The 13901-nt window shown below is 46.8% G+C and overlaps 1 protein-coding gene across 1 annotated transcript; it reads right to left on the bottom strand.

The window, feature by feature from the left end:
- Positions 1-415: 415 nt before the first annotated feature.
- Positions 416-12101, bottom strand: Myl4 (myosin light chain 4). The gene is made up of 7 exons (XM_027921779.2): positions 11961-12101; positions 8361-8388; positions 3645-3794; positions 2053-2226; positions 1498-1575; positions 932-976; positions 416-491 (listed from the first exon to the last, which is right to left on the bottom strand). Exons 1-6 carry the CDS (start codon positions 12099-12101, stop codon positions 948-950), a joined length of 600 nt encoding a protein of 199 aa, XP_027777580.2. The 3' UTR covers positions 416-491; positions 932-947.
- Positions 12102-13901: the final 1800 nt, after the last annotated feature.

The raw sequence follows: 13901 nt of genomic DNA, 5'->3' as shown, positions 1-13901 counted from the left end.
CACAATTTTTTTTTCTTTTTTTAAGAAAGATTCCTTTGCAGAATCCCTGGCTAGCTCCTGGTATCCCCCTTCCTGCTCACCACCTGGGGATGAGATAGATGGGTGGACAGCAAGCCTTGGGGGGAAGTGAAACTCCTGGCTCCTCCTGGCAGGAGATCCTTCCAAAGCTCTTGCTAATGTGTCTGACTCCAATATTTCTCCATCCATGGGCTTTTGGCCTGTTTCTCCCCAGATATGACTCATTTCACTGAGTAAACATGAAGCCTCAAGTGACATCACACACAGAGAGATTTCAATTAATTAGGTAAAAAAAAAGAAAACACTCAGAGAGTGGTTAGAACCAGAGAACAAGCCCAACCTTGCCAGAGTGGTTTATTTACAGAAAGGGCCCTGGGCCTCAGGGTCCTGGGGTGTGGCGCAATGGTAAGTCCAGGACTCCGGATGGGTTACTGTGGGCCTCTTGTTCACTCACTCTGGGATGGCTAAGGCACCTGAAAGAAAGTGCTAGATGGAAAGTGTGTGTCATCCTCCCATAATCATAGCCTCACATCACTGTCTGGTGGCCCCACACCCAGGAGGAGCCCAGGGAAGGAAGTGAGGAGGAACAGGGTCAAGACCATTGGTCAGGGACTCTCCCTTCCACTTGGGAGGAGCTTTCTCATGCTCAGCCTATACAGGGGACCCCAGGCCTGAGACCCTGAGACAGGCAAGAAGATGTGACAATAGAGGTCAAGATGGGGGACAAGGGAAGGTGGGAGGCATGGTAGGGAGAAATGAAGGGCCCAGGGGAGCAGTGGGCAGGGGCAGGCTGCTTTCACATCTCCAGCCCATTTGGTTCCTCTCCAGGGGTCAGACTTGGAGCAAAAACCTCTAGGACACATGATATTGTCCCTAAGGCCCTTCAGGGACCCGGAAGAGAGGCTGCACTCACCCTGGAGGAATCTGCTTCACCCAGACATGATGTGCTTGACAAAGGCTGGGGAAGAAAATGAAAATCAGTTGTGGACTTGGCCCCCTTTCAGCCTTCATTTTCCTCTCTACCTCTTAACCTGCCTCCTCTTCCCACCTTTCAAACCTTCCCACCACCCTTTCTCCAGACTGAAATTCTTTCTCTTATTTGAGGGTTGGTGGGAAGGAGGTAGAAGAGGGGAGAGACTAAACTCTGTTGTGTCTGCTCTTTGTGCTGATATTCAATACAAATGAAATGAGCTACATTATCCCCCATGACCTTGAGAAAGGTGCCAGCATTTCTGGCTACTCAGGTGAGATAACCGAGGCTCAGAAGATAAGTGACTTGACCAAAGTCCCACAGCTAGTGCATCACAGAGCTGTCTTCTAAATCCTTCCACCGGGATATTCACGCCCAGGACGGAAAAGAACACATTCACCTGGGAGTCCACCAAAGCTCATCTGAGGACACATCCTCCAGCCCTGAGCGGTCAGCCAATCGTGCCCCCACCCGTCTTGGGCCCTGAGGAAGCGAAGCAGAAGCAATACCTTCGTAATTGATGCAACCATTGGCGTCCTCCTGCCCAGATAACAGCTGCTCCACCTCAGCCTCTGTCATCTTCTCTCCTGAAGTGGGGGTTGGGAGGTCGTGGGCTCTTAATTACAAATGTCAAAGAAGACACAGACAAAACCCAAGTGTCCCCTAAGACTGAAGGTCCAAGATTCTTGCATCTGGGAAATGGTTCATAACAAGTCTCCGGCAAAGGCTTTGAGGGTGGGGCCAACGGCTTTAAGGCCCCGCCCACTCCCTGAAGCCTCTCCCCATTTCTACAACCTCCAGGGCCCATTGGCTGAGAAGACAAGGACAGAAGATGGGGTCTCCCTCTCAGGCCTCAGGAGTAACCCCTGCTCTGCCACTATTCTCCTCTGCTAAACTCTGGTGCCTGCTGAGCAAACCCAGCTGGGGAGGTTGTTCCTCAAGAGCCCAGGGAGATAGACTGGGTCAAGACGTAATTCGCTGGGAACCCCCGCAATACAAGCCACCTTAGCCCTTCTCAGCCCTCCCGCCCTCCCACGAGGGCTTCATCTGCTCAGTTTGCATACCCAGGGTAGCGAGGACATGCCGAAGTTCAGCGCCCATGACCGTGCCATTGCTCTCCTTGTCAAAGACACGAAGCCCCTCCACGAAGTCCTCGTAGGTGCCCTGCTCCTTGTTGCGGGAGATGTGCTGCAGGATGGGCAAGAACGTCTCGAAGTCCAGCATCTTGGCATTCATCTCTTCCAGCAAGCATCAGGAAGGACAAAGGAAATTCCATAAGCAGGGAGTAGGCAGCCAAGCCGAGACCTCACCCCAGCCCTGGCAGCACCCAGAAATCGTCCTGGAGGGCGCAGAGCTGCCCACAGGAGCAGAGCAGGAGACTTGGGCCCAGGACAGTCTATTCCCAGGCAAAGAAGAAGAGCAGAAGAAAAAGGAACCTGACTCCACCCACATCTCAGAGCTCCAGGTGGCCACCTTGGCAGAGGAGCTGCAGATGGCAGCAGCAGGATTTGAGGAGCCCAAAAGGCCACACAGCCCAGGCCCCAGGGTTCATATTCACAATGTAGACTTTTTTTTTAACTAGAGATTGAACCCAGTGATGCTTTACCATTGAGATACACCCCCAATCCCTTTTTGTTTTTTATTTTGAGACACGGCCTGACTAAGTTGCTGAGGCTGGTTTGAACTTGCAATCCTCCTGCCTCAGTCTCCCAAGCTGCTGGGATTACAGGCGTGCACCACTGTGCTCAGCCCAGGTTTTCTATTGACCTCTAAAAAGCTCTGATAATATGGGCAATCTCATAGCCCTTGGACACTTTCCTGCCCGCAATATTTGCCCCCATCACTATTATCTTCAGTCAGAGCAGAAGGGGAAGAGGTCAGAACCAAGGGAGGCAGAGAGGACCAATCTGAGACCCAGGAACCCTCTAGAGACAGCCCACCCTTGCTAATGCCCCTGCCCAGGTCCACCTGATCCCCTCAGCTCCACACCTTGAGGACAGGCTGTGTGCGTTTGGCGGTAGCTGTTAATTTCACTGCCAAACACAACAGTTGACATTTACAAATGGGACATATGTCCTTGCACCACTTTCTAAATTCTCACCAAAAAAATCCACCAAGTTTTGGTTCAAAGGAGGGAAAGATGCTTCATTGTAGAGCTAATTTTGAATATCCTCTAATTTACATTAAACAAATCAATTGCCAACTTCAGGGCTCTACCACTTATTAGGAACGATGTGTGATACGGCTCACAGGACACAGTGCTGTGACAGACACTTCAACTAAAAGCTTCAGGGTTAGAGATAGTGGGTGACTAGTTATCTTATTTCCAGTCAGTGTTCCTGCCCATGCCATGTCCCTGACAGCTGGTGGGGAGGGGGTCAGAGGAAGACACTGAAGCAGTAGCAGGTCTCTCCTGCCCTCCATGAGCTCCCAGCCTCATGAGGGAACCAAGAGCAAGCACAGGCTCCATTCTTCAAGAGTTATCTAAGGCTAAGGCTTCTAGATAATTCTCACAATGGGACTCAGGTAACCTGGGTAAGGGAGGCTGGTCCTGAAGGGCTAAAGGGGAGGACAGAGAGTGAGACTGACAGGAGTTGAATCTGGACCAGGAGCTGCTGGGCAGTGCTGGGAGAGGTCAGCCAGGGCCCACACTAACCTTCTGGCTTGGGCTTGCCCAACACACGCAGCACCTCAGCATTGGTGGGGTTCTGGCCCAAGGCCCGCAGCACATCCCCACACTGCCCGTAAGTGATCTTCATCTCTCCACCTGGGGTCCGGTCAAACAACGAAAAGGCCTCTTTGAACTCTGTAGAGAGAAGAGTCAGCTATAGCCTACTGGTCCCAAGAGAAGGCAGTGGCCAGGGTCTGCTCAGCCTCCACCCCACTGAATAACAGGTTAATGTGTGATTGAAATAAGCCAGTATTTTCCTTTGGCCCCTGTCCCAGGCTCTCCTTGGAACCTGTCCCCACTCCATCTTCTGTCAATAGAGTGGCAGCCTGGTGTCCAGTCCAGCCCTGGCCTGAACTGTCTCCTATCAGCCCATTGCTACACAATTTGAATGTCTCCCCTGCCTCGACCCCTCCCACTACCTGTCCTTCCCTGGTGTAGCTGAGAGTCCTGACTGCTGAACAGAGAATTGAAACAGGCCCAGCCTGGGAGTGAGGGTCCCTGGGTTTTCACCTCAGCTCTGGCTCACAGAGAAGGACAAGCCAGTTTGGGTCTCAGTTTTCTTGTGCAAACTAGAGGGTGAGAGCTCTCCCTCACCACCCCTCCCCAGTGTCAACAGAGGTAGCAGGATGTGGAGGTACTTTGCTAAGTGATAATACCTGCTCAAGAATCAACTATTATCAGTACTGCCTGTTCCAGGCTAAAAGAGGACTCCTTGTCCACGTAAGGTGGCATTGGGACACAGTCAGACCACCTCAGCTCTGCCACTGATCCATATGCTGCTTGGGCAAATTGCCAACCTCTGTGGGTCCTCGATTTCTTAGCTGTAAGTAGGGATACAATGTCCACCTGAGCAGGTTGCTGGCGGGATCACAAAGCACTCCAAGCATGGTGTCTTGCATGTGATAAGGGAATCCGTGAATGGTGGTCAACTATGTTTTCTAGTTCTAGAGGGAACTCAGTATTATAAAGATGGACTCCTCAGGGCCAGCAGGGCAGGTGTCCAAGGGGCAAGGTCAAACTAAGGCACTCCTGGGACTTTTGCAAAGAGCCTTATTTCTTCATTAATCTGGATTCAACCAATTCATTAGTGGGGATCATTTGTACTGGGAGTGGCACTGAAGTTGATTTCCACAAAGCAGTGGTTTATTAAGCAGATTAACAGTATAAGCCAAAGAAGAATGTGTGAAGTTCTTAGGAGAAAAGCTGTTCTTAGTCTTCTTCAAGTGCTTTAGAAACGCTTTTTTTCCTTAGAGGCTGTATATGGATTATTTAGACATCTACATATCAAAGCACATCCCCCTGGATCTTTACTTACAACTCTTTATTAGACTTCATATGAACTCAAAATCAATAACTGAATTCAAATTCCATTTCTTTTCCTTATTATGACCTTGAGAAAGTGAATATTTAATCTCTTTTATTAATAGCACCTACCTCATAGGGTCTTTAAATTATATTTAGACTAGTTCTAGAGTATAAGCAAATAAAATAATGTATGTAAAAATCTTAACATAATTTACCAAAAAACATAGTAAACACAATGCTGTTAGTATCACACAGTAACACAACACTGTTAGTATCATTTCACTGAGTTTTATCTCAGCTTTATCATTTAACTTTGTGATCTTGGCCAAGTCACTTAATCTCTCTGAAACTTGGTTTCCTACTCTGTAAAAAGGAAATAACAACTCCTCACAGCTTGTTATAAGAATTCAATTTCCTAATGTTTAACATAATTAGCATGGTGTCTGCCACAAATTCAGGTTCGATAATTATTTAATAATTGAATCTGAACCCAGACATTTTGATCTTCTCCTAATTCACTCAGAAGAGTGAAGTCAGACTTAACAAAAGAGAGAATTTCCTCATCTAAGAAGATATAGTGAACTGGGGTTGTGGCTCAGTTGTAGTGTGCTTGCCTAGCATGCGTGATGCACTGGGTTCGATTCTCAGCACCACATATAAATAAGTAAAATAAAAGTCCATAAACAACTAAAAAATATATTTTAAAAAAGATATAGTGATATTTAATAGGAAAACTGAATAATAAGAACAATTACTTGGGATTTGAGCACAGGCTTTGAGCTGGTAATTTTGCATAGATTACTCATTAATCTTTTAAAAAAATTATACTAAAAAAAAAAAAAAAACTTACGTTGTAGGCATTGTTATCTTCACTTATAAGCCAAATGCAGAGCAAATGCTCAGCATGGTTACTGAGCATCTATTAAGGAAGCCAAATAGAAATGGTGGAGAGAAAGGAGGAAGAGGAAGAGGCCTGCTTGCTGTGCCTGCACGAATGGTCCAACTGTACCTGGCCTGCTGGGAAGTCCACTAAGCACATACAAATCAAAGCTGAAGTTTGATTGTTACTAGGAAAAAACAAAGCCAGTGGCATTAGAGGTGAGGCTCATGGGCCCAGAAAAGCCTTTCCTCAATAGTCTGCAGTAGTGTAGTCAGTGCCTCCTAGAACAAGTGCAATGGTGACAATAACTTTCCAGAAGGAAAGTTATGGAAATCTGTGGAGGGACCAGAGAGGGAATTCAAGAGTTAGAAATTAGTTCATATGAGAGGAAAAGCATAAAAGAAATTCGGGCCTTATCACCTAATAAATATAAAGCTAAGAAGGGGTTTGAGGGGCTGGGGTTGTGGCTCAGTGGTAGAGCACTCGCCTAGCACACACAGGGCTCTGGGTTCGATCCTCAGCACCACATAAAAATAAGTAAATAAAATAAAGGTAAAAAATAAATAAAGAAAAACGTGTTTCCCAACAATACTAGTCTTTAAAAAAAAAGGGGGGGGGGGGGTGACAACTATTTCTAAACAGATGGAGGGTAACTACAGAATGCTAAATAGTCACAGAATTTCTGAATTAAAAAGAACCAAGCCAGGAGCAGTGGCACATGTGTAATCCCAGTGACTTGAGAAGCTGAGGTAGGAGAATTGAAAGTTCAAGGCCAATCTGAGCAATTTAGCAAGACACTAAGCAAATTAGTGAGACCATGTCTCAAATTAAAAGATTAAATAGGGGGCCAGGGCTGTGGCTCAGTGGCAGAGCGTTTGCCTAGCATGTGTGAGGCACTGGTTTTGATCCTCAGCACCACATAAAATAAATAAATATATAAATAAAATAATTTTTAAAAAAGATTGAAGTGACCAATCCCCCTAACTATCCCAGTTGGCTTTAACAAAGATTTTCATTTGGGAAAAGAAAAATTTTATCACTAGTTGATTTTCCAGTCCTCATTTGTGTTGTAGATATTTCATTAAAATGCACAAAAAATAACCTTAAGAATTCCACAGAATTCCAAAAACTATTGACTGAAAGTGAATATCCACAGTAGAGTACAAAAACAGAGTGCAAACTTAGTGAGATCTGTCTCAAAATAATAAATAAAAAGGGTTGGGGATATAGCTCAGCAGTAAAGTGCCCTTGGGTTCAATCCCCAGGACCAAAAAACAAAAACAAAGAACAACAAAAAACAAATGCCAATATGATTCCATTTACTCATTCAAAATGCATATGCCAGTTCTCATGCTCTATTTGTGGGTAAGTTGCATCGCTTTTTTGGAGGGCAATTTGGCAATAACTATCACAATTTAAAATGTGCATATCCTTTGACTCGCAGCTAGGAAGCTTGCCTGGGGAAAGAACAGTTTTCCCTAACTGGAAATAACCCAAACATCTGTAAATGCAGTCCTGATAATTTTAGAGCATTTATGTATAAGTGTATATGTATATTTTATATATTTTTTAATAAAATTATATGTAATTGAGATCAGGGGATTGAAATCAGGGGTGCTATACCACTGAGTTATATTTCAAGTCCTTTTATTTTTTATTTTGAAGCAGACTCTCACTAAGTTGTCTAGGGTCTTGCTAAGTTGTTGAGGCTGGCCTTGAACTTTCAATCCTCCTGCCTCAGCCTCCCAAGTCTCTGGAATTACACGTGTGCACCATCACTACCAGTACACATTTCATTCTTGAAACATCAGACCCCAACAAAAGAGGGACTAAGGGGTGAAAATCAGATCAGAGGGTGGGAGATCTTGAAACTTATCTTGAAGTTGTATTTAACAACACTTTATGTAAGATTGAGAAAACATAAATCATCTCCATCCAAGGTAGAGAAGAGTGCTTGATGGGATCGCAGATGAACTGGGGTTCCCACAGGTCACCATTGACCCAGCAACCATAGTGGGTTAGCATCTTGACAGGCCTCATGATGGGGAGGGAAGCTAGTAACCTAAGGAGGGCTTTTCAAAAACAGGAACAGAAATGAGGGCTTCCAAATAACTTGAGTAGCTCTTTAGGGTGGAGGGGAAAGGGCACTAACACTTGTTGAGCATCTGTTATGTTCTAAGCTGTCTAGCTGAACAATTAAGAATCCGGTTGCCATCTACAGCCATGCCACCCTGAACATGCCCAATCTCATCTGATCTCAGAAGAATCAGGTTGCCTAGGTGTGAACTCTGCCCCACCACTGACTGATGAGTGAGACTGGACAAACCCCCCCATACTCTCGGGGCCTCCATTTTATCATCTAGAAAATGGGGGTGGTAGTTGCTACTGTGTAGGGTTGTTATGAGAATTAAACGAGTTAATCCATAGAAAGTGCCCTGGTCTGTGCCTTCTCCTCTTCCTCCAGAAAAAAAAAAAAAACACAGCTGAGAGGGGAAAGTAGGGTTGTTCGTACTCACCTTCAATCTGGTCAGCACTGAAGTCTATCTGTGGGGAGGGAAACAGAGGAGTGAGGGTAGAGACTGTTAACAGCTTCCAAAGGGAAGCCTGGTCACCTCCAGCAGGAAGGAGACTGCAGGCCGAGTGTATGCCCCCAGCCTCCTCATGGACAGGCCACATATAATATACAGCCTCCAAACCTCTATCAAAACCCAGAGGGAAACAGAAAGAAAAATCATGTAAAAAACTCGAGAACCTACTCCCTATTGATAAACTCCTCATCCTGGCCACACTTAAACTGCTCTCACATCTACCCTTCAGTCTCTCCCCATTCCACAGCCCTCTGACAAGCTGCAGCTCCTCCTGCTTTGGGTGCCCACCCTTGGATTTACTTCCTTTTCTACTTGATCCACCTCCCTCAATGGAGCTTTCCCTCCCATCACTGGTCACCACCCCAAACCCTCCTTCAGCACATTGCAATCTTAGACATTTTGGAACAGCAAGAGTCCTTTACATGGGCCCTTGTTGCTTTGTGATAGTTTTCTAGTCATTGCCTTCCATGTGTACCCTGTGTCCTTGAAGCCAGGGTTCCTGCAGGACAGAGATTTTGTTATTGCTCACTGAAATACCTGGTACATAGTAGCCACTCACAAAAATATTGGTTTAATACAGGAATAAATTTTGGATTCTCCCCGTATTGTCCTTAAAGAAAAGGAACTAGTAATATCATGTCCCTTAAATGCCCCTTTTAGTTCACAAGGACCTAGCCAAGCCCAGGGAACCATGAGAGTTGACCCAGGGCCAAATGCCTAAATAAGTATTACCGGGAAGATACCAACTTTCTCTCAGGCATGCTGAGACCTAGGGCAAGTTAGTGTTATCTGTAGAAAGCTGCTTTCTTGCGTGCACACCAGGGTAGCTGCTCCTTGGAATGCTGGTCATACAAGGGACAAAGCAAAGTAAATTAATGATATCACCGCATCTGTAGCCAAATATAAAGCCACACCCCTCCCTGAGAAAACCGGGGCGGAACTGAGGGCACCATGGAAAAGACATGTGTCACTCATCCAGCCGGCCACCACTGTGAAGGTGCTGTGTAAGAGAGGAGGTACTGCTTGGTGAAGTGCAGTGAGCAATACAGGTGCTGCCTGTTCCACCTATTGCCACTGCTTTCCCAACAAAGTCTTATGCCTTGTATGCTGTCCCAGGTATTTTCTTTGGCCTCTTGGCAACCTATCCTACTGCCCTGGCACAGCTGGGCCGTGGACCTGACACTCCCATGATGCCTAATTCAATGCTGAATAAATACAGAGGAGGAGTGTAGGAGGTTCCAAAAATGAATGGCAATGACCAGCCATGAGTCATGTTCACCAAGACCTGAAATGTCACCTCAGCGTCCTAACCCATTTCATGGCATCCCACCCCGTCCAACCCCTCCCCTCCCCAGCAGCAGCGATTGCTACCCTGGAGCATCTTCGTCATGTGCCACTATTCCTAGTCCTAGTTCTGCAAGGAAACTAGGAATGGACTTTGCCAAATGTGGGTTTGGGGTAGTGGTGAGTATGTTAAATGGGATAAAGGATGCTCTGCATTAACTCTCTGAGAAAAAGATATAGTAGGCCTTACTTTGCAATGCTTTAAGCCCAGGAAAAGTATGTAAGAGAAACTAGTATAAAAGCATGAAGTCTGGAAGCCGGGCATGGTGGTGCATTCCTGTAATCCCAGCAGCTTGCCTGCCTGAAGCAGGAGGATCGCAAGTTTGAGGCCAGCCTCAGCAATTTAAAGAGGCCCTAAGCAACTTAGTGAGACCCTGTCTCAAATTCTTTAAGTTTGCTTCTTTAAAAAGTGTGGGGGGGGGGGGCAGTGGGGGATGTTGCTCAGTGGTTAAGCACCCCTGGGTTCAATCTCTGTTACCAAAAAATGAATAAGTAAATAAAAGCTGAAGTCTGGCTACATAGAACCCCACACATTGGACTTAAGTTTACCTTTGCTTTCTCTTTGAGAAAAGAATCTTATAAACAAAGGCACTGGGTAAGTATAATAAAAGGAAAAAATGAATCTTGGGAAAGACACTGCTTTTCTTTTCCCCCATACTTTAGAGCAATTTCAAAAAACCACCAGAAAAGAGGACTGCAATAGGAAATTGGGAGAGGTGAGAGGATGGAGGGAAGTGATAGGCACAGGGAAGGGCCCCCATGATACCACCAGGCCACTCCCTCCCAGACATCAGGGACCAGGCCTGGCACTTTATCAGAATAAATCAAAGAAAGATGAGGAGGGTTCCTGAGGGGCGGATGGTGAGCTTCTCTTGCCAGTCTTAGTCCATAGTGACATATGACAGAGAAACCTTCAAATACTTTTAAGGTCATGTACTAAACTAGGTCTCGCCAGAGGAAGCCATAACCAAGCCCAGGAATGGGGCCACTGCCTCCACCCCCTGGTCAAGTCAGTTCTACTTAATTCCTGCCCCTTGTGGCTCAATCCCAAGGTCTTCGACAGATAATTGTAGGGCATTCCCTCCTGTAAGTACTGGGAAATCTTGAGGAGGCCAGGGAGGGTCCTACGTCTAGAGCCCTGGACCTTGGGTTCTATTCCCATTGGTCACAGCACCTGGTCCTGAGCCTCTATTTTGACCTGACCCCTTACCCTCCCAGCCACTGCCCTAAAGCTGAGATCCCTGGGGGGCCTACCACTCCTTCGATGTTATTAATAGCTCCTCATTCCAGTGGCCACTTGACCTCTCCCGTTCTGGTGTCATGACTTAAAATTTCTCCTCTCCAGAAGCTTCTGACCCCTCCCTCCTGTGCCCACCCCCTCCCAGTTCATTCCTTTGCAGCTGGGTCAGCTAGCTAAGGGAGGCCTAAAATTACTAAGTCAGCCCACAGGACCCACTCCAGCTCCAGGGAGCATTCCAGATGAGGGAACAGGGCAGGGCAGGGAGGGAGTAGAGCTGCGGAGGCAGAGGGAAGCAGGCCTGGCTCCTGGCAAGGTTAGAGAGGAGGTCTCAGCTGGGATGGGCCAGTCCGCAGCAAACTACAAATAGGGGCTCAGGCCACAAAAGGAGGAGCCCCTTTGGGCAGGGAAAGAGGAAAAGAAGGACCCAGGCTCTTCTTACTGTATCTACAGCCTTCCTTCCCACCCCATCAACCCTCTACAGGGTGTTTGTGAATGAGGACTTTCCCAGACCTCCCGCACACTGGGAGCATCCTCCCTGACTGCAGACATCGCTTACTCCTAGTTATTTGTCTACTCCATAAAGATATCAAACCACCTCCAGGAAAGTCAGTTTCCTTTACTCTGCTATGATGGCCCCAAAGGCCTTTAAAAAGGTTGGCTGGTTGGCTGGTTATACCTCCCACCATTCTCAACTCTGCTGGGCAAATCTGAGATGCCAAACAGGACTTCCTTGGATGAAGTATCCTGTTCTTAAAGGAAAAAAGGCTATGGCCACAGACAGCCCTCAGCCCGAGTCTAATACTGGCTCCATTGGCCCTTGGGGCTGTGATCTCGGGCATGGACACCATAGTCCTCATGCCAGTCTGACCTCTGTGAGGGCTCTCTCTATGCTCCAGGACAAATAGAACCCTGAATATCATCCCACCCTCCTGAACTTCACTTACCTTTACACTCTTGGGGTCAAAGGCAGGTTCCTTGGGGGGCTCAGGAGCGGAAGCTGGGGCAGGGGCTGGAGCAGGGGCTGGGGCAGAGGCTGAGGCTGACTTGGCCGCCTCCTTCTTAGGCTCAGGCTTCTTGGGAGGCATCTTGTCTTGTTGGGATCTTCAGTGGAGGTGGGACCTAAGAAGGAACCAAGAGATGCGACTCCTGAGAGATGAGATAGGAGACCAGGCCGCCTCCCTCGGCTTTTATCCTGGGCAGGAGCCCCCACAGAGGGGCTGGGTGAGAGCAAGAGCAACTGCTGCTGACTATAAAAGGAAGAAACACCAGCAGGGTACAGCTGACAACTGTGCATTGTCACCAGGTTTAGGGCCACCAGCCCCCTCACTCACACACACACACACACACACACACACACACACACACACACACACCTCACTCCTCGCAGCCTCCACCTCTGGGACGGCTGACTCCTTCCTGCCAATTGGTGGAAACCCAGAGGGGCCAGGAAAACAGACCCTCTCAAAAATGCCAGAGCAGCCAGAGAGATGAGCTGACTTGAGCGGTTGATAACCCTCACACAAAGCCCAGGGGACGGCGCGGCTTTTTTTAGCCCCTCCTGAGCAGAGGCAACCCCTGCACATTCCTTTTAAGCCAAGATCCTTTAAGCTGAGAGCCACTCTGCACCCTCAGTTCTGCCCTGAGGCTCAACTCTCCCGGCATGGAGCCCTGAGGCAACAGCTGAGCCAGCCAACCCTGCTGCCCCACACCCTCCCCATCCCAGGGGTGAAAGCCTCTGTTTTCTAGGGCGGCCATCCCAGAGCAGCTCCACAGACCTCAAGTCCCTAGGTCTACTACCTGCCTGCCCCGTCCATCCACGCACATTCATTCAATGGGCAGTAGAAAGTTAGGAGACTGGAGGTCAGAAAACGTAGGACTTAAGTCTTATTCTACTTCTAACTCAGTCTGCAATCCTCCCCCCCACCCCCGCCCGTGTGTGTGTGTGTGTGTGTGTGTGTGTGTGTGTGTGTGTCTGTTTTATGCTCACTCTGTGCCAGCCACAATTAAGCACTATTCATATAAAAACTCATTAAATCTTCACCATAATCCTACAAATACTATTTTTTACTCCCATTTTACACATGCAGAGATTGAGGCCAAAAATGAGGTGTGTCTGATTTGAAAGCATTTATTTGAATGATTTATATTATAGTCCCACTTATGTGGGGAGAGAAGCATACATGTTTGTGTGTTCATCAGAAAGATCAGGATGGATACGCCATCAACTGTCAACAGGAGACACCCCTGGGGACTTAGTGGTTGAGAATGAGAGGATGATGCCAATTTGCAGCTTTTTAAAATTTTTCACTTCCTATATTAATGGAAATTTTTATAATGAGCTCATACTATTTTTTTGTTTTTTTAAAAAAACTTTGAATGCCAATAAAATATTTTAGAAAAAAAATTATCTACCACACAGAACTGCTTTGAACAGAATCTTTAATTTCTGTAAAATTCAGAGGAAAAAGAGGAATAAAGCTGAGAGAAGCAGAAAAGATACTTGGACTTTCCAGGACAGATTCTCACCTGTAAGATTGGCAGAACCCCTGGAAGCTGGAGACCAGTCACTAGTCCAAACTGCCCCAGCCACTTTGCCTCTTTTGGCCTCAGTCTATCTCTAAAGTGAAGAGATAATCAGAAACTTTCAAAGAACATTCAACAGAAGCAATCCTAAAATTCCACAGACATGCTTCTAATTGCAAAGGACATGGGTCTAGGAGCTCCCTCTGCCACTGCCACTTCAAGCAGCTCCCCCTTGTGTGTTTTATACATGGGGATTCCCAGGATCATTTTCAAAGAAATAGTTTCAAGGTTTTAAATTTTTTAAATAACCACTAAATGAAATGCTCTCATATGACCCCAGTTTAAAAACCAATTTAAAAAAC

Source organism: Marmota flaviventris, chromosome 17, assembly GCF_047511675.1.
Source record: "Marmota flaviventris isolate mMarFla1 chromosome 17, mMarFla1.hap1, whole genome shotgun sequence".
Lineage (NCBI taxonomy): Eukaryota > Metazoa > Chordata > Mammalia > Rodentia > Sciuridae > Marmota > Marmota flaviventris.
This window is presented reverse-complemented; position numbering and strand designations above follow the sequence as displayed.

Coding starts and splice junctions, on each gene's coding strand:
- Myl4 (XM_027921779.2), bottom strand. CDS start 12,101: ATGCCTCCCAAGAAGCCTGAGCCTAAGAAGGAGGCGGCCAAGTCAGCC. Junction 3,795..8,360: donor CAGTGCTGACCAGATTGAAG/GTGAGTACGAAC, acceptor TTCTCTCTACAG/AGTTCAAAGAGGCCTTTTCG. Junction 2,227..3,644: donor GGGCAAGCCCAAGCCAGAAG/GTTAGTGTGGGC, acceptor GCTTGCTGGAAG/AGATGAATGCCAAGATGCTG.